Raw genomic sequence first — 19,558 nt, 5'->3', positions numbered from 1 at the left:
TTTTTAGCATCCCTTGTGATATGTATCATGACAATATGCAATGGGGTATACCTATGGTTTCAATAGCATTTAGCACTAAATTATCATCTTTCTGAGGTTAACAGTTTACAGGGGAAAGAACATTTTCAAGTCCAGTTAAAGGCAGCAAGGTGTTCCAAATTCAGAAGTCTTAAAATATTTTGAGTCTAAGGTTTCATTTTCTACTTTTCATTGATTGATATTATAGTCCAGACTTTTCACCTTATTCAAGTTCACATATCAAGTTCATTGCTCCAAATCTGTGCTTGGAAAGATAGAACCCATTTGACTTGAACTCCATCATTTTTTTTTCTCACCCCAATCATGCATTATCCTTGCCCTAAATGTCACTTTTTAAATTTTGCAAGAAGGGACATTTATCTTAATTTACAAGGGGGCTCTACATGTGTTTTTAATTCATTTTTCTTTACTAATATGAGAGTTTTGCTCAGTCAACAATCTCAGAGACAGTGTTTTCTGGAGAATTTTCAAGCTTTTTGTTCCCACTAATTTGCTTTTTCTTTTCAACCGCAGGATAGCCCAAACTTCCTTATGATTAAACAAGAAAGAGGAAAGAGGAGAAAGACTGATAGAAAGTGGGTGGGGAGGAGGAAGGAGAGAGGAAAAAAAGGAGAAAGGGAAGGGAGGAAAGAAAGAAGGAGAGAAACAAGAAAGGAAAGACGGAAGAAACCCTGTTCTTGATGTTGCTAACTCTCCAAGTACTGCCCTATTTTAATTTTCTCTCCCTTTGAGGTTGCGGTTCATGAAAGAATATTATTATGCATGTGTGTTCTTTATTTTCAATTCCCATTATCCATCTTAGCTTACTGCACACTGTCTTCTGTCCCCAAAACAATTGAATCAGCTCACTCAAAGGTCAACAGCACCTTCCTAGTAATGAAGCCCTACAGATCCTTCCTTACCTAATTTCAGAGGTTTGATTACTAAGTGAATAGCTCAATCACTGTTTATTCTATTCATGAGTAAAAACACTGGACAAAGTGCCTGCCCATCCTTGAGAAGATTGCAGATTATTTAACAGGTTCAACCAGCAAGTAAATGAGCACTTAATCACACAGCATAATAAGAATTTTAACAGAGCAAGTCCAATTTGTTCAGGAAACAAATAAAAGAGACATCCAGCCGAATCCTGTAAGCCCAGGGAAGTTTCCTGGAGGAACTGATGCTCAATTCAAGTCCTAAATAAAAATAGGAGTTGTAAGAAAGAGGAGTTTCTAAACAAAGAAAGCAGCAGCTATCAATGATAGTACTGATGAAGAGTATTTAGTAATGTCATTTGAGAAACAACCAGCAAAGGTGGTTGGAAGGTTAGTGAAGGAGTTGGGATCTTAGCAGATGCAATAATAAATATGGCTACATTAAACTGGATTTTGTGTTCAAGCTAAAATGTTTGGCAATGCATGTCCAGAATACACTGTGTTTATTACCTCATTAAAAATTTTCACAAGACTTTGTCATTAAGAGTCTATTTACTTGCTAGTTTTACCTATTCAATTTCCAAGGGCAATGAGTGATCAACTGGAATTATTGAATCTTAGAAAAACCATAATTATACCTAAGTTTTGGAAAGATCATTTTTGATGCAGAGAAATGAATTTACTGGTGTGAAACAAAGGAAGAAGGTAGTCTCAGTATTCATGGAAAATGGTTCTAGGAACTCCTGCAAATAAAACATACTGAGTACAACTTAAGCCCCTTACATAAAATGGCACATAGTATTTGCATGTAAGTTATGCATATCCTCTCATATACTTTAAATCATCTGTAAATTACTTAAAACAATGCAAATGCTATTAAAGAGTTGTTATATTCTGTTTAAGAAATGACAAGAAAAAGGTTTGTACATGTAAAGAACAAAAGTAATTTAAATATTTTTCAATTTGCAATTGGTTGGATCAGTGGGTATGGAACTCATGAACATGGAAGACTGGCCGTACATGGTCTAGAGGATTGTGGCAATTCTTAGTGAGTTATGATTGTGGTTGGAATAGGGAGAGAGTCAGTGGGAAGGGGAATGTGTGGTCAGATTGGAAAGACATTTAGAAGGCAAAGCTTACACAGTTTTGAAGATAAAAAAGATGAGATCAATTTGGAATTGTTGATAATAAGAATTGTCTATTAAATGTCCAGTAGAGATCTGGAGTGGACAGTTGGACTTGTAGATCAGGAATTTTGAAAGAAGTCTAGATATCTATTTGTAGCAATTTTATACTCATAGTGAGCAAAATAAGGAAATACATAGAAAGTTAATAAGTAAGAAATCCCATGTCTTAGTCCCTTAATTCCTAAGAGTTAAGAAGCAGAGGAATGTGTAAAGGATGGGAGGTAAAAGAAAAAAATTATAGTGCAACAGGAAATAGAGTAATGGCAGACAAGTAATAAAAATGTGGCAATAAAGTCAAATTAAGGATAAGAAGTGACAACTGAATTTAGTAACAAGAATATTAGTGATCATAGCACACAAAGTTTCAGTGTATATGTGAAGGATACAAGCAAGATTCCAGTGAACTGAGAAATATATTAGGGAGGAAATCAGACACAATAAATCAACTGAGTTTTTGAAAATAGTAGAAATAAAGAAGAATAGCTATAGCCGGCCATGTAGGAATGTTTCTAATGGAAGAGCTGTGGGAAGTAAGTCAATAAAGATGGTAGTTTAGGATAAGAAAAAAATAGACAGGAAAATATAAAGGATGAAATGATGAGAGGATAGGAAAATTCAAGGAGGCAAGGTATATGTACACAGAGGGAATGTCCTTGAGACACAGAGGGAGTTTGAATATTAGAAAGAAGTATCCTCTTCGTCTTCCATTTCATCTGACATGTGATATCCTTGTATTGAGGATGACAGAGAACAGAGCTTGAAAGTAGACTTATGGGAAGTGAAAAAAACTTCAAATATTTTTCCCAATGAATAGAAAATAAAATTAACCAAGAAAATATGATTGCCAGGAAGTCTTGAAAGCCTGATTTAGGTTGGAAGGCATGATATCTTGATAGCAATGACCTACTACACTGAGTAGTGTTTTCTATAGCAATGTGTGCAATTTCAGGTAGACATAGAAACATCATGAGACATTCTCTTACTGGATGCATTTGAAGGACAAGATTTAAGGAAATTAAGAGCATTTGTGAATTAAAGTAACTGAATGTTTTGCTGTTAGTATAAAGACTCCTCCAATGCCCGTCTTGCCCACGAGAGGGGAAGACATGGGAGTACTGATCACCATTGTCCCTCTAATGCAGGTAACGATGGACATGTTCCATGGGTATATTAATTAAATTCATTCATTAAATGAATGGCTGGTTCTATTTGCAAATAATGTTTCTCCTATCACTATTTTATCACCATATCATATTGAGGGGAGAGTTTTTAGATTGTTTATTACTAAAAATGGCATTTTGCTCTAACAGAACAAAACATTTTTTACATAGATAAAGAGATGTATTTATTTCTACAGAGCTTCTGAACAGAACATTTTTTTTTCTTTTTCCCGACACTCCTTTGATTTTGAATAATTTTCACTTTCAAACACTTCCTATGTTGGGTTGGAAAAGTCCCCCATCTTGTTGGTCACCATCAGATAAAATACTTCTAATTTTAAAAAATTAATTTAATTCTATTTTTTACTTTTTCATCTCCTATAAAATTATTTTTAGTTTTATTATTGTCATATGTTTGTTTAACTCTTTTGAGGGGGAGGGAGTGATACTAGGAATAAAACTCAAGCCCTTGAGCATGGTGGGCAAGTGCTATACTACTGAGCTACATCTCCTGCCTCTGTTTCTTAACTATTTAATGATTTCTCTATCAGTCTACTCTCTCCCAGGCTTGTAACATCATTATTCAAAGAAAACAATATTCCACAAAAGCTGTTTTAGATGCTGAGAGAATTTTCACATCATTTGCATGACATAATCTAAGCAATAGCTATACTTCTGTTTCATTCTTCACTTTGAAACCTTGCTGCCAATTTACTTGTATCTTTTTTCTCTTGACTTCACATGCCTAAAATAGATAATTGGGTCTAATTTCAGTATTTAGTTACACAGGGCATTCCCAATCACATAGCATTATTTAAATTTTAGTGGCAATCCCTGGAATCCATGTCCCCAGGTTATTTTTAGAGTTAATGAACATGTAAAGGCAGTGAACATTTGACAGAGTCAGCAGAAAGTGTAGGTTGAGAGTACACAGTGGCATTAGAAGTAGCTTCCATGGGTCTCTTCTTCCTAGGAGCCAGAGTGTGTAGGGAACACCAGCTGGCAGCAAGCACTTCCTCCTCCACTGTCTGCTCCTATTTCTCTTGTAAAGGGCTCGGTGATATTGCAGGGGTGTGATTCTAGGAGTTCCAATTAAGGAAATTTTAGTTGGTGTTAGCTCTAGGCTTGACAAAGCATTGGACAAAAAAATTTTCTGTGCTTTCAATAATTTGTTCCTGTTTACAGTACCACATCAGTGACCAAAATTTGATTAGGCTGTAATTGGACATCTGTTAGTAAATCAGGCATATTTATCAAATTTGGGGGTCCAGTTGGGAGCTGGAATACATTAATAAAACTTAGCATGAATGTTCATAAAAGGCAAGGCAGAGGAAATTTACCTATTCAAAAGGACAGGATGTTCTTCTTCCTTAATGGCTTCATGGCTCACTAGACTGAACAGAAATCTCACTGGAACAATTGTGGGGTTTTTTTTTTGTGTGTGTGTGTGTGATCTAAACACCCAACATCTTCATCTTATCTCCTGCTTTAACCAGCATGAACTTGTCATTCCAGAAAGGCCAACCTACTTCTTCTCTACAAAATGGATGGAAAAAAAATGTCTAGAACTTCTATTTTTTTAAGCCAGAAGTGAGTGGTCTGACCTTGAATCAAGTTTAAGAAGATAGAATATCTGTAGGATTTCAGAATACTTTCTAATGGCTTTTAACAATTCTCAGAATACTTTCTAATGGCTTTAACAATTCTCAAGGTTAATATCAAAGCATGACCCAAAGTTGTTTCACTTGATGTGATATAATTTTAGGCTTAAAGATAAATTTCCAACTAAAAAATTGGGTTTTTAAAATAATTTTTTATGAGATTCTCATGATGACCTTGCTATGCCTGGGCTTGGTTTTTTTTTTTTTTTTCAGAAGGTGATGCCATTTCAACCAATGCATCATGTTTTATTCTAACAAGAGCTATTGTTTGCTCATTATTTTCCATGGAATAAAATCAACTTTATTAAGCTATTTTAGAATATTTAGAACATTTTCCTGCATTTGTTTAACATCTCTCTTAAGGAGAAATGGATTATTTGATAACCCTGGGAAGTTCCATTTTCTGTTCTACAACTGAATACTTTTTTATATCATGGAGATCCATGGGAATCTAGGGTTTTTTGCTTTGAGAAACCCTCCAATAAGAGCTTGTACTGTGAACATGACAATATTCTACCTATGTTGTTAAGGGAAATACAAAAGATAAAAACACCTTTTTTGATCTCTACATTCTTGTTAGTAAGTATATTCAGTTTAACAATATTTATTGTGTGCCTGATATATGCTGGACACCGTACAGGACACAGAAATAGAGTAGGAACAAAACAAAGCCCTTCTACTTACAAAGTGCATATTCTAGCGAATGTGTTCTAGACTTTGGGAAATTCCTGGAAGTCAAACCATTCTGTGCCAATGGGGGCTCTACCCATGTTTGGACCAACAGTGGTGCTGTTTGTCATGTCAACATGTTCTTGGAAGAGTCAATCTTAAAATGTCCTTGGAAAAAATCAATCTGAGAATCAAGTAGAAGAACTTAGTTTATGGTTAACGTTCTCTTTTCTCTTTGACTACAATTCTCTTTAGTCCAGGCTTTAAATCTGAACATGTCTATAGAGGATTTTTGATGTTAGGGATGGTGGCCATCATCGCCAGACATGAAAGCCAATGGGAAGTAGCTTCTATAAGACTCAAGTACAGACCTGGGCTGCAAAAGAGTCATACTTACTCTGTTCTTGCTCCTTCTATTGTCACTGAGACTCAAGTAGATCTTGAGAAAAATTTGAGTTCAAGAGATCACAGTGGGGGACTTAAAAGGTGGCATAGGCTTCACAAGGCCTAGGTTGGAGTGGTGACCTCCACTGAGGACAGACCAATGGTAGTAGAAAGTCATTGTGCCAAGAAGTAGTGATCTTCAAAATCGCAATGGAAGACATGGTAAGGATGTGGGCCTCACAAGCAGATAGGGAGAAAGGAACATGAGATACTGGTTTATGAATAGCCCAGGAAAACTACCAGATACAGGGAAGTGGGAAGACATTGAGGAGTTCCAAAAATAAAGTAAGTGGAGACTCGTGCCTTCAAAGAAGACTAGATAGATGTACCATAATTTTAATAATGTTTATCTCCAAGAGCTTTTTATGAGTGCTTTTTATTTTTCCATATTTCCCAAATGACCTATGGAGGACTTCTATTGCTATTTTAGAATCCAAAATATCTTAAGAAAAATGTGTGCACTACAAAGTCCTACATGTGACATCTTCCATCTATCCCTTAGCAAGGGCTGCTGAACCCCTTAACAAGTACTTACTAAGAGGCATTTAAAGAAATACCCAGGGAACACCTGGCAGGCAGTTTAGTGAAAGCCAAAGGTGTACTAGTGAAGCAGGAAGAAGCTGAATAATGTGGGATAGCCATCATTTCTCACACAGAAACTCACAACTACACATATGTTATGGTTTACATATTAGGTGTTTGCCAAAAGCTAATATGTGAGATGATGCAAGAGAGTTTAGAGGTAAAATGATTGGTTTACGAGAGCCTTAATATAATCAGTGTTAATCCTGATAGGGATTGATAACTGGTTGGTAACTGTAGGCAGGTAGGGTGTGGCTGGAGGAGGTGGGTCACTGGGGGAATGCCTTTATGGTATACATTTTGTGAGCTGAGCTTAGTGTGTGTGTGTGCGCGCGCGTGCGTATGTGTGTGCGTGTATGCGTGCGTGTGTGTGTGTGTGTGTGTGTGTGTGTGTGTGTATGAGAAAGTGTCTGTCTGTCTGTCTCTCTCTCCCACCCTGCCTCCCCTTCCTGGTGGCCATGTCCTATACCACTTTACTCTAGCACACCCTTCTGCCATAATGTTCTGCCACACTTGGGCCCAGAGCAATGCAGCTGGCCATCTATAGTGAGACCTCTGAAACCAAGAGCCCCCAAATAAACTTTTCATTTTCTAAAATTGTTCTTGTAGGCTCTTTTGGTCACAGTGGTGAAAAAGCTGACTAATACAATATATTTTCATGGATGAGCCTCAGCAAAGAAAGAATCATGTGTCAGATCTGGAGAAATAGGTGAGTGACCTTGGTAGTGTGACAGTATGACATTCCCTCTACTCAGGAGCATTCAGTAGAAGCCATAACACTTGGAAGATCCTCCTCCAAAAATTTAGTTTAATCAAAAGAATAGTTATTGATAGAAAATGACACAAACTACAATCTGAGCATGTGCACCTTCTATAAAAGAGAGTTAATCAGAAATCTACATGACATACATAATGCACTCTAATGGGTCTCCAAGCTCAGGTATTAGTGAACACAGCAGGAAGCAGGACTTTTGAATAATTCAGGAGGCCTCAATCACTTGAATTCCAACAAAACTGCAAAATTATAAAAAAAAAAAGAAAAGAAAAAAACTTAGTTGACTTGAAGATTCCCTTGCTTAAAGGAGAATTTTAAAATTTAAAAATCATATATCATAATTGAGTTTCTCAGCCCCAGTGTTGAAAAAAAGGGTGATCTTTATACCTTTAAAACATTAAAATTTATCTGTGCTTTGTGACTGATGGTATGTTTATGACACAGTAGGATCATATTTATATGACAAAGCTCCTCTCAGCACTTTTAAGCTCCCGGTACTGCTGTAGCCAGCACTTCCTGTCATTTTTTAGTGGTAATGAAAAGAAAAGCTTCAAGAAATATGACATAGGAATAGAACAAGTGGCATTGTCCTCACTACAAATACAGAGGGAGAAAAAGCTAACTCTTTCTTCAACTAAGAAATAAAAAGTTCTTGTTATCTTTAATAACAAATAAAGAGACCTGGCTTCAGATAGCTCTCACATAAATGTCAATTACTGACATTTCCCTGCCATTTTCGGATTGGTGAGTCTGCTGAATAAAGTATATCTCTAGATGACATCTCGTGCCCTAGGCCATATTAGCTTTCTCAAATTTTGTTTACTTTTCTTTCCTTCTTTATACTTTTCCTTTCTTCCTTTTTCCATTTTCCTTTAAAAAAAGTTGTTTATGCCCTATTTCTTTCTCAAAACAAAAAAAATGCAAGTTGGCTTATAAAAGGAACATGCATATAGAAAAGGTTAACTGAATAGAAAGTGAAAACTTACAAGGAAGAAAAAAGCAAATAGATCAACCAGCTATTACATGATTTTGGCTACAATATAAGATGATCTTACATTGTTACATTTGGGCTGTGTAACAATCTTCAATTTTGTTTCTTCAAGTAGATAGTGAAGAAATATCAAGTTCTGCTGTAATAGGAAATGTTTCTAAGTGGAATTCAGCTAATTAAAAGTTCATTGAACCCTAGCCTCAGTAGGAGTTCTCAAGTTTCACAAGAGAAAAGGCAGAAAGTATAATTAGGTTTCTAACCATTCTCAATATTAATACTGGTCCTTATTAACTTTAGGATCTAAATTTAGCTTTTTTAAATCTATTACTAATTCATGAAAATGTCTGTCTTTTTTAAAAAGGGAAATAAAGGAAAGTAGGGGATTGGAATAGGAAAGGCAATAGAATGAATCAGACATAAATTCCCTTTGTTTATATATGAATATGCAACCAGTGTAACTCCACATTATCTACAACCACAAGAATGGGATCCTAATTAGAATAAGTTATACTCAATGTACGTATCATGTGTCAAAATATACTCTACTATAATGTATATCTAAAAAGAACAAATAAAAAAAGATTGAATGACATAAACATGGTGCTTGGCACACACTTGGTGTTCAGTAAATGTGAGCTTTCTTGTCCCCTTTCTATGTACAAGAATTAAATAGAGGAATACAATTAAACATGATACCTGGGAACATCACACTAATTAATGTTCATATGTGATAGTTATTTTTACTGAAACTGTATCAAAATGAGTAATGGAAGTAGGAAGTAAAGACAGTCAAGAACAAACCAGAAAAAAACCCTCTATCAACAGTAAAGATGACCTGACACATTGGTAGGCATGTTGGGGAGTTTTAATTATATAGAGCACCTGCATCATTATATTAATCCATGAAAATAATAGTCACTTGTTCCATGATGAATATGGTATTTAAATGCAAATGCAAACCAATTAATAAATAGATAAGAGTGGAAGAAAAAGAAAAGAATATGACTAGTTTAGTTAAATAAGAGTTGTTTCCTGTGACTGGATGTGCCTTGATGGCACTCACTAGTGTCTATTACTTTGAATGTCAGACATCATAGAACAACATTTGTAGGCTTTTCACTTTTTGCCTTGCTAGAGCCTTCCCAAGGAACAAGAGCCACCAAAAGAGAGATTTCTGGTGATAATAAATGTACAAGATATTGGGATTTTTTAACAATTGGGTATGCTAAGACTAGGTATCAGTGTCTCCCTCACTTCATATGTTTCAACACAATGTGATAGAGGTTGGCAGTGGAGCCCTTGGGAGGAGTTTAATAAGAAGGTCCCTAGACAGTTCCTTCTCTCCTTTTGCTGTATGAGGCCATGATGAGAAGATAGATGTCTATGAACCAAGAAATGGACTTCACCAAATACTAATCTGACGGTGCCTGGATCTTGTACTTTTTAGCCTCCAGAATTGTGAGAAATTAATGTTTCTGTTGTTTAAGCATTCAGTCGACCTCATTTCTGTTATTCCAAGTTGAACCGACACAGAGAGGGCACAATTAGAATATATGAAAAAACAAATCACTTCTCCTCTGTAGAGAATCTATTAACACACAAACGAATGCATAAAGGCTACTGTGGCTTTTGTCCATTTGACATGAACTAATTAGATCAACATATAGGATCCCCTATATACATGAATTTCTGGCTATAGTAGCAGGAGGATGTACTCAGAGCAAGTAACCAAAGATATGAAGAATTTCTTTTTAATTAATTATTTTTATAACATAAAAAGCATATTTTGGGGAGTAGCTATTATCTTAGAACTAGTTCAAAATAATTTCTCTTTTTAGAGGTATACTTAAAGGCTCTGATCCACAACTTCTTAAATATTATTGTCAGTGTTAGATGATACCTTAAAAACTCAGAATATTTACATATAATGAATGGTTTATTAGAACTAGAACAATAATAATGAAGTCATTTTTATTTCTGTCCTATTAACATGATAGGCCACAGAACTGATAATAAAATATACATTTCTATAGGCTCATGAGGTACTTGGTGATTTTTGCAAGGGTATTTTTAAAATTTATTCTTTTAGTTTTATACAACACCATATTCACCCTGATATTATCACAAAGGTGTGGAACTCAACCCTTTCCAATTCAATACCTAGTACTTCCCCCATTCCCCCCCCTCCACTCCACTGATCTCTCTTCAAACCATTTACAGTTTACTCACTGGGCCATATCCATGCATGAACATATGAAAGTTCATTTTGATTCATTCCACTGTTTTTCCCTTTTCTGAAGGGTATTTTAAATGCTTCTACATTCTTTCTGTCCAAGTAATGGTTTGAAATAATTTGAAGAACACAAAGAAAACAATTTAAAAATTTTACCTCTAATAAATGAATTGAAATGTGTATAAAATGGCTCTAAATGCCTCTAAATGTTCCCAGAATGCAGTAGGTAAATACTAAATCAATTCCAAGAAAATCAATTGCATTTTTCCAAAACATTGCAATGCTCAGATGGGACCTTGTCTACTAATGATAGCCCATCATTTCTAAAAAAAAGCAGAAACCAGGCTTGAAATAATTGTTCAAAAGACAGCAGGTATGCAGGATAGAGATTTGGATTCTAAGGTTCCAAAGTGAGTTAAGTGAGTCAACATGTGAATTTGGATGATCCCAAGTTTTTCTGTTGATTTTCCAATTGTAAAATGATGAAATGTTTGTCTGGGATCATCCCATTGATGTGATTATAAAAAATAGTCTATTTGATATGATTTAGAAAAGCATAAAATGCTTGCAAGTTCAAAACATCATCAAAAATAACATGAACATTCTATCCTTTCTTAGTGCTGATGCATCGATGTTCTTAGGGCTATGACCTCACCAGCAATCTAACCAAGTCCACAGAATACAGAGGCCATTTATAATGAAGTTTAATTAAATTAACTAACAGAATTTAGATTGTTTTCTTTAGAAGATCTGTGGCAGTTTTGAAAGGCAAATGACAGAATCTCTCTATAGTGATGGGAACATGGATTGATTTAATTCTTTCAGTGACAATTAAGTTACTCAATCCAGTTGTTAATGTTCAAGTGAAACGTTCAGTTGAGTTGCTTGAATCTTGATTTTCACTGCTATTTTTACAACAGATATTGCTTCTAGAGGAAGACATTTTGCAATTACTTGAAATTAAGATTTTATTTTGGATAAGTCCACTTTTATACCTTATGTTATTTTTCTATCTACACATTTTTTTTTACACTGGATTTAGTTAGATAATGAATGATCCACTTAAATTTTCTTTCTTCTTACTTTTTCCTTTCTCTTTAGGGGAATACAAACTGAATGGTTGGTTGTGATGACCTTAATATATCATTTCAGCAAATTCCCATTAGTAAAAATAAAGCGACTATTGAAAGCTTATTGACTTTGGTATGTCATTCAGTGACTGGAAAGAATGGCTATTTTCTGTTATGTTTCTTAGATCCAACTGAAGTGATAAGAGAAATATTTGAAATAAAAAAAATATAATTAAATGAAGCAACAAACATGTTGTCAAGAATAATACAAACATTCTATCCTATAAGAATAGTTTTATAGTCTATGGCAAAGAAAAGCCAATGGGAGATGAACCTTCATAGAGCAGGTGTTTGAAGGGTAATATAAAATTGCATGTTCTTTGAAAAGAGTAGAATTCAACTAAATATGCCTGAAAAATGTTAAAAAAAATTCTGGTCAATCTGAAATCAAACCAAGATTCTGGCCTACTTGAATTTTGACTCATTTAACCTCAAAAACATACTATAATTTCTTTTTCAGATAAAGGGGAAAAAAGGAGAGGAACTAATATGCCCAGGGCCAAAAGTCAGGATATAGAGGAATAAAGATTCAAGTTCAAGTCTGTCTGCAAATTCCATGACCATCTTCAATGCCAGGATGCTTCTCAAGGAATACTGAAATCTTAAGAAGCATGGGATAAATGATGCAGAGAAAGAGAAAGGTACAACAAGTAGAAACACAGAAATGTATTATGTTCCATCATGCCTGGGGTCCTAGTGAGACTCCTTTCCAATCCTGGCACTCATCTGCCTCATTTTGGTCAGCACTACTTCCAGAGCTTGGTAAGGATGGGGCCAGTCAGGATCACAAATGAGTCAGGTAACATTAAGGAGTTATTGATTTCTGTTGATAATTTTGTGACAAGTTGTGGAAGACAGATTCTGCAACAATTCAGAAGATAGAAGGACTTATTATGGAAAGGCAAGTTTAAAAGACAAGGAAATACAGATATGGGAGATTTTTGCATTAATAGTCCCAATTTTCTCACACACAAACACCTGCTTCTATATCCTTATATAATACTTCCCTACATAAGCTTTGAACTTTTTCAGATATGAGACAATAGTGAATATAACACAAGCAAAAATTCATTCCTGAAAACACTGTGGTAACAAGCTAGTGCTAGCAGACTGCAAAATGAATGAGAAATATCTACCTGAAAGCCTACCATGCAGATATGGCAAAATTCTGGATCATCCACTCACAGCTGGCTATAGTGTATCAGAGAGCAAAGTAGGAAACAGCCAAGAAGACCCACGCCAGATGAGAAGACCCATAGATCCACAGAATAGTGTGCTAAATGAAATGTTTTTTACTTTTTTAAGCTAAAATGACTGTTTAAGCTTTTGGGGTGGTTTACCATATAGCAGAAGCTGATTGATATGACAAAATAATATTTCAGGCAATTACTAAAATAAGCAAAAATTATTACATCCAAGAGAAAAAACGTTATTTGTTCTTTGTTGCCCACATAAATACTGGGAGACCCAGTAGGATGAAACTGTAGGAAGACTGTGTGGGGTGTCCAGGTAGTAAAAGGTTTGGACAGCTTCACAGAATGTCATACCTTGGAATGGTAAGCAAGCATCAGAATTGCCTTCATGCAACTGAGAAAAAAAACAAAACAGCAAAGTCTAAGCAATTTACCAAAGATGGGGTCAGAATGCAACACTCTCCTGAAAGAACACCACAGTACTAAGTAGAGAATGTTCTCAGGGTTATTAATGAAACTGTGAAGCAGGGTGGAAAGGGTAGAATTCAGGAAGGAAGGCAGCACATCACTCCGCATCCAGCTGATTGCAGTAGATCAACTGTTAAGGTCTGTAAACAAGTCTGGATGGTGCCTGGCATTTTGCCAGAGGGAGTGGTTTGAGAAGTAACACCAGCGAGCCATTAAGTGTGGCGATTCCTTATTGGTTGACTGCTATATCGAGTTTATGTTAATTAAGATAAGCTGTGTGGAAAGTATATATACCGCTCCTGTCCTACAATAAAGGGTTCCTACTCCTGCTGTATCAATGTACACAAGTTACTCGTCACCCCCCCCCCCCCCCCCGCCCTGCCCATTATTTTGCTGCAGCTGCACTGGGGCAATCAACAACATCTGAAAGCAGCTGGAGAGGGGATATACCAACAGTAAAACTGTCGAGTGTGAACAGCTTTCCCCTCCCATGGTGGAGAGAAAGCCAGATAGAAGATACCAGGAATAGCCACATCTTTCAGGAATCTGGGCAATCGAAATACACAATATAGGATAGAAACATGTCCTAGTGAAATGGGTCCAAAACACTGGATGACAATATATCATGATGGGATATTGAGGTTAGGATTTCTCATAGCACCAACAAACTCCCCACTATACATAGTCAACAAGCTAATGTATCAATGAAAATTTATATTCATCAGCAATCCAACTCAGGCTGTAAAAGGGGCAAACTATGTAACTATGCTATACAAGGAGAATCCTCTCTTCTTGCCAATAACTAAAGTTCAGTCCTATATAGAGTTCCTCATGTTTGAGAAGTGGTAAATGGGAAAAAATATTCATAAAATAGATTCACAAATATTTCTGATACATAAAGTGATGTGAAATAAATCTATGACCCTATCTGTCTTGTGCACTTAATATTATTGAATGAAAAGATGTAATAAAAGATAAGAAAGATAACTTTACAATAATACACCATGATTAGATGATAAGCTAATGATAGGTAGAAACATAGTACTTGAGAAAACCACAAAGGTGATAAAAGGGTAAATATGCAATAGATAAATTCTCCATTAGCATCAGTGAAGAGCTGAGTCTGTAGTAAGAAAATTAGTAAATGCTATAATACAAAAAATTTAAGGGCTGGGGATGTGGCTCAGTGTTCTAGTGCCTCTGAGTTCAATACCCGGTACTGCCCTCCAAAAAATCAAATCACCAAATATTATAAATGCACTATGAAAAACAATGAAATGGCCTGCATATATTTTGAACTTCAAAGAGAGAAAATTTACAAAGTTTAAAAAAGTGTGTATATGAAGTCATATATGAAGAAAATCAACATTCTTTCACGATTTACCCTTTACCAGAATATTAAAGGTATGAGAGTGAGGAATCAATAACTACAGTATCTGTGAGAAGAAAGTTCATCTCATCTACTTTTATATCTAAATAGTCAATAAATATATATACAGTCAACAAATGATAATGCCAAATATTCAGAAGTCCAAGGACTGAATAATCATAAATAATCTTTAAAACTGCTGGGAAAAAAATTATTGTTTTCCAATAAGTTAGTTAAAATATTTTTTTCAGAAGTCTAATTTAGGAAAGTGAAGACATATAAAATTAGCATATATAAATCAATCATTTTCATGTATATACAAATGATAATCTGTATCTGTTATGGAAGAGAAGATTCACCTATAATAGTAACAAAATAAAATACTTATAAATAAGTTTAGTAAAAAATGTGCAGAACCTATGTGAGAGAAACTTTAAAATCCTCCCAAAAGACTACGAATGAAACTCAAATGAATAGAAAGACACACCAGGTTCCATAACAGAAGAGTCAACTGTGTAACTGAGCTGGGGAATATAGGAAGGAGAAGCTTTGAGAGCTGGAGAAAACCAGCATTCCAATTTGATTGTGCTGTTTTTGACCCTTCAGGAGAGAGACTGTATGAGCATTGATTAGATGAAAGATGAGCACCTGGACAGGTCAGCACAGAAGCTATGAGTTTGGGAGTCCTTGGCATATGTCACTTAGCACCAGGGTGTAGATAGAAAAAAATACACTCACAAAGACAGAAATATGAACAATCCTACATCTACAGACCAGCTGAAAAGTGATGAGCCAGTAGAAAACAGACCAAACCAGTGGCCAATGAAAGAGAAGGAAAGACAGGAGTGTGCTATTTTGGAAGCCAAGAATCAGTCATTCATACAGCGAAATGTTCACCCTGTATTTCCATTATTTGGTACATAGTGAGAATTAAAAAAAATATTTGTTAACTAAATGAAATGTATGAATAAATCCATGAAGAAATGGAATTTTCTTGAATAGTATATATTATGAAAGTGGACCCAAGGAGTAAAAGAAAAATTTGAACTAATCTTGTATACGTGCTTTACATCTATGTGTAAATGTAGATATATGTAGGTCACTAGAACTAAAAAAAAAAAAATCTAAAGTTCTAACTAAAAATTCAAATCCAGCTTCATTTTGAAAGAATAATAAATGCCTAAGATACCATGGACTCTAGTAAAATATTTAGCCAAATGTCCACTGAATTACTGGAATAAGTAAAAAGGTACTAAACTGATTAATAAAATACTGAACACTAACTAATAGTAATAATTAATAATAATTAACACTAATTAATAATAATTATTAATAATTAATAATGGAATCAGGGGTTTTGAATAAGGCCCTGGATATCATGAAACTCTCCCCTTCTCCTCCAAATGAGCCATTGGGACCAGCTCCCCTACTCAGAATCTTCTTCCAACTTGCCATAAAAATCTTTCAACAAATTATTAACATCTAGAACTTCAAATGATCATTCAAGGTTTTCAAATAACCACTTAGTAATTATATAGAAGAAACCAGGCATGGAGTTATCCTTTATTTTTAAGCATCTTCATGGGATTAGTGGGGTTTAAGCTAGACCTGGCATTGTAACAACTGCCCAGTGTTTCCTCTAAGCAGCTTCAAAATAGCATGACTGATTTCATAGATGCTGCCATCAAAGTAGCTTTCATAATGTCAGATATATTGACAACCATATTTAATTGGGCCCCAAATGGTTTACAAGATTGATTCATTGCATGTTTGCATAATCTGTTATATATTTAGATGCTTTTTACTCTTCTTAAAACCTAGACAGAGCCTGACTCCATAGAGGATAAATTGGTTCATTCAAAGGAACAAGCCGACAAATTAAAAACTAATTGTTTCAGCCTGTCATAAATATGAATAAAGACCAGGTGAGTGGCTCATGCCTATAATCCTGGGGAGGCTGAGGCAGGATCATGAGTTCAAAGCCAGCCTCAGCAAATTAGCAAGTCCCTAAGCAACTCAGTGAGACCCTGTCTCTACATAAAATAGAAAAGAGGTCTGGGGATGTGGCTTAGTGATTAAGTGCCTCTGGTTTCAATCCTTGGTACCAATTAATTAATTAATTAATAAGTGTAAAAATAATGTGTTTTTTCCTGGATATTATTGGCTTTATTTATCTCTGCATACACCCTTTAATGAAGCTTTATAACTTCCTTAAAGTGCTGAGCAAGCAAATAAAAACAGTTTTTCATATACATTATAGATAAAATGAGATCCCATATGTGAATTATGAACAATTATTATTCCTTGTTAGCTGATTAGGTCTTTAAATACCTTCCTATCTCTCAAACAATTACCAAAGTTCACTTTCAGTCTTCAGCTTAAAAAAGAAATCACCCTTTGAATTCACTTACCACTTTGGTCTATAATATTCTTTGCAAATCAGTATTTTCCTGGTTATCAGCATTGTGCCAATTTGTTTTTTAGCCCTGGGATCATTTATTTGTAATGTTCTAATTTATAAAAATCAGAGATGCCATTAGGTGAGACTGAAATGTGAGCTTGAATAGGAGTTTAGCTTCCTTTCTTTAAATTATCTCCTCTTTTCACTTAGTAATAATATGATGCTGTCAATAGCTGCTTCATTTTTGCTTAATTGTTTAATCCCATTGAACTTGCTAGGATAAGTATTTTAAAAGCACATGTACAAAGTGAGGAGGGGGGGTGTATATAGGCCTTGATGTACAGAATTCAAGCTGAATTTTCTGATGGCCAGGCTTTATAAAATTATCTTGGAATAAGGAAAACATAAAGACCTTAAATCTACATATACTATTAATTCTAAATAATCCTACAGTAGTAATCTCCAGAGGAAGGAGCAAAATTCATGCCAGATTGATCCTCTCCAATCCAGGGGTGGAGATTGCACAGGTTGGTATATTGCTGTCCTTCTGTTGTTAGGTTATCTATCCCAGCCACTATAAGTTTTGCCAAAAGTTATGATATTTTGTTTCGAGCATCTTCTCTAAACAATATAGATCTTCTTATATTCATTTTTGTGATGTGAATTGCTTGCTACATGTGAAGGCTTTTACATTAAAATTGTTAAGTCATTAAATGCTGCATCTATGTAGGAATGGGAATTTTTTCCAGGCAATACAAGATGGGAACTGGCTGAAATTGCTTTCAAATTCTGGAAATAAGTGCTTTTCTGTAGAATTGATTTGTCTATCAGAGAAAATGGGCTTATGACTTACACACACACACACACACACACACACACACACACACACCATGCTGACATGACAAAAATATGAATTTCAAATAACATACTATTTTCAAACTTTTCTTCAAAATGGAATTAAGGCTAAATTATTAATTAATGAGATTTATATTTATGAGTGTCATAAAAAGAAATCTCTTGATTTCATAATCACTCCCTATAAATCATACATACAGTTATTTGTTCATAAGTTTATAGCACAACCATTATAATAATCACCAATATCTTGAATCAAATAATATAAAAGGGGCATTAAGTATATAAAAATTGCACATTTTAGTTTAAGATATATCCACTGATATACAATTTGTGAAATACTAAAAGCATAGTTCAAATTTAATTCTAATTTTTCAGAGGTTTATTTGTTTCCTCTTTTAAATAACCCTGAGAAAACATATTTCTTAAAACCACACACACACAAAATTTCTAACAATGGGAAAATGATTTATTTACCTGGATCTTCTATAGTTAAGTTCTTTATTAACCATTGAACAATGTCTGACCCTAGAAAAAGAAAAAAGAAAAACACAAATAGATGTGAACATTTTGTTTATATATGTTAATTTTAAGAACACTCCGCTTAAGCACTCATATTAGTAAGAACTTCTCTAGTCATAACAACAGGTACAAGGATCTTCATAACAACAGGTACAAGGAACTTCTATGGGAGTACTGAAAACTCCTAATATGAATACATTTCTTTAATGAGCCAAGGTGCAAGCTAGTAAATCCCTAAATACGATATATTTAAGCATAAATAAGATTTAACATACTAGTTGTCGATGAAGTGATTAATCCGTTGAATAAATGTTTACTGAGGGCTTACGATGTGTTAGGCAAAATTCTTAGGATGGCCTCTGTCTAATTTCTAGGTGTCCCCATCTCATCCTTCTATTGACTCTTAAGCCAAACCAAATTTGGTTTTAGTTCTTGAATACACCTATTCATTTTAAGTGTCTGTATCTTCATGTCTGTCCCTATTTTAAGATCCTCACAATTCATGGATGCAGTAGAACTTTCCTTTGCCCTTCTTTTTGTCCACCATGTTTATAACACCTGCTATGAATCCTCAAGAGAATCCTTGTGGTCTTTTATTGCAGTAGGGATCACACCAGCTCCTAGCTATTTATTTGATTAAAGTCTTACAAGAAGTACCTAGAAGCAGAGTAACTAGAGTGACTGCTTAATAATGACTTAAAAAAAAATTTGTTCCCTACAGAAGATATGAAGGAGCAACTGAAAAAATAAATGTCTGAGTTTCATTTTGAAGGGTATATTCTGGCATACGAAAAATAGAAATTTAGTTGATGAAAAGACTTATGAAAAAGTTAAAAGGTAACAAACAGTCAAAAGAACTATTTATTGCATACTTTGTATATACTAGGTTCTGGTAATAATAAGAATTTGAGGGGCTGGGGTTGTGGCTCAGCGGTATAGTGCTTGCCTCACATGTGCAAAAC

General features: G+C 34.8%; 1 protein-coding gene across 13 annotated transcripts in view; it reads right to left on the bottom strand.

The window, feature by feature from the left end:
* Rgs7 (regulator of G protein signaling 7) overlaps window positions 1–19,558 on the bottom strand; it is a 466,064-nt gene that overhangs the window by 129,987 nt on the left and 316,519 nt on the right. For 11 of the 13 annotated variants that reach the window (XM_040278402.2, XM_078022997.1, XM_078023003.1 and 8 more), the window contains one exon: window positions 18,552–18,602. The exons of the other annotated variants lie outside the window; for them this stretch is intronic. In XM_040278402.2, coding sequence (XP_040134336.1) covers window positions 18,552–18,602 — 51 coding nt within the window. The remainder of the gene's footprint in view (window positions 1–18,551; window positions 18,603–19,558) is intronic. 13 annotated transcript variants of the gene reach the window in all.

This window comes from Ictidomys tridecemlineatus, chromosome 10, assembly GCF_052094955.1.
Source record: "Ictidomys tridecemlineatus isolate mIctTri1 chromosome 10, mIctTri1.hap1, whole genome shotgun sequence".
In the NCBI taxonomy this organism is placed as follows: Eukaryota; Metazoa; Chordata; class Mammalia; order Rodentia; family Sciuridae; genus Ictidomys; species Ictidomys tridecemlineatus.
This window is presented reverse-complemented; position numbering and strand designations above follow the sequence as displayed.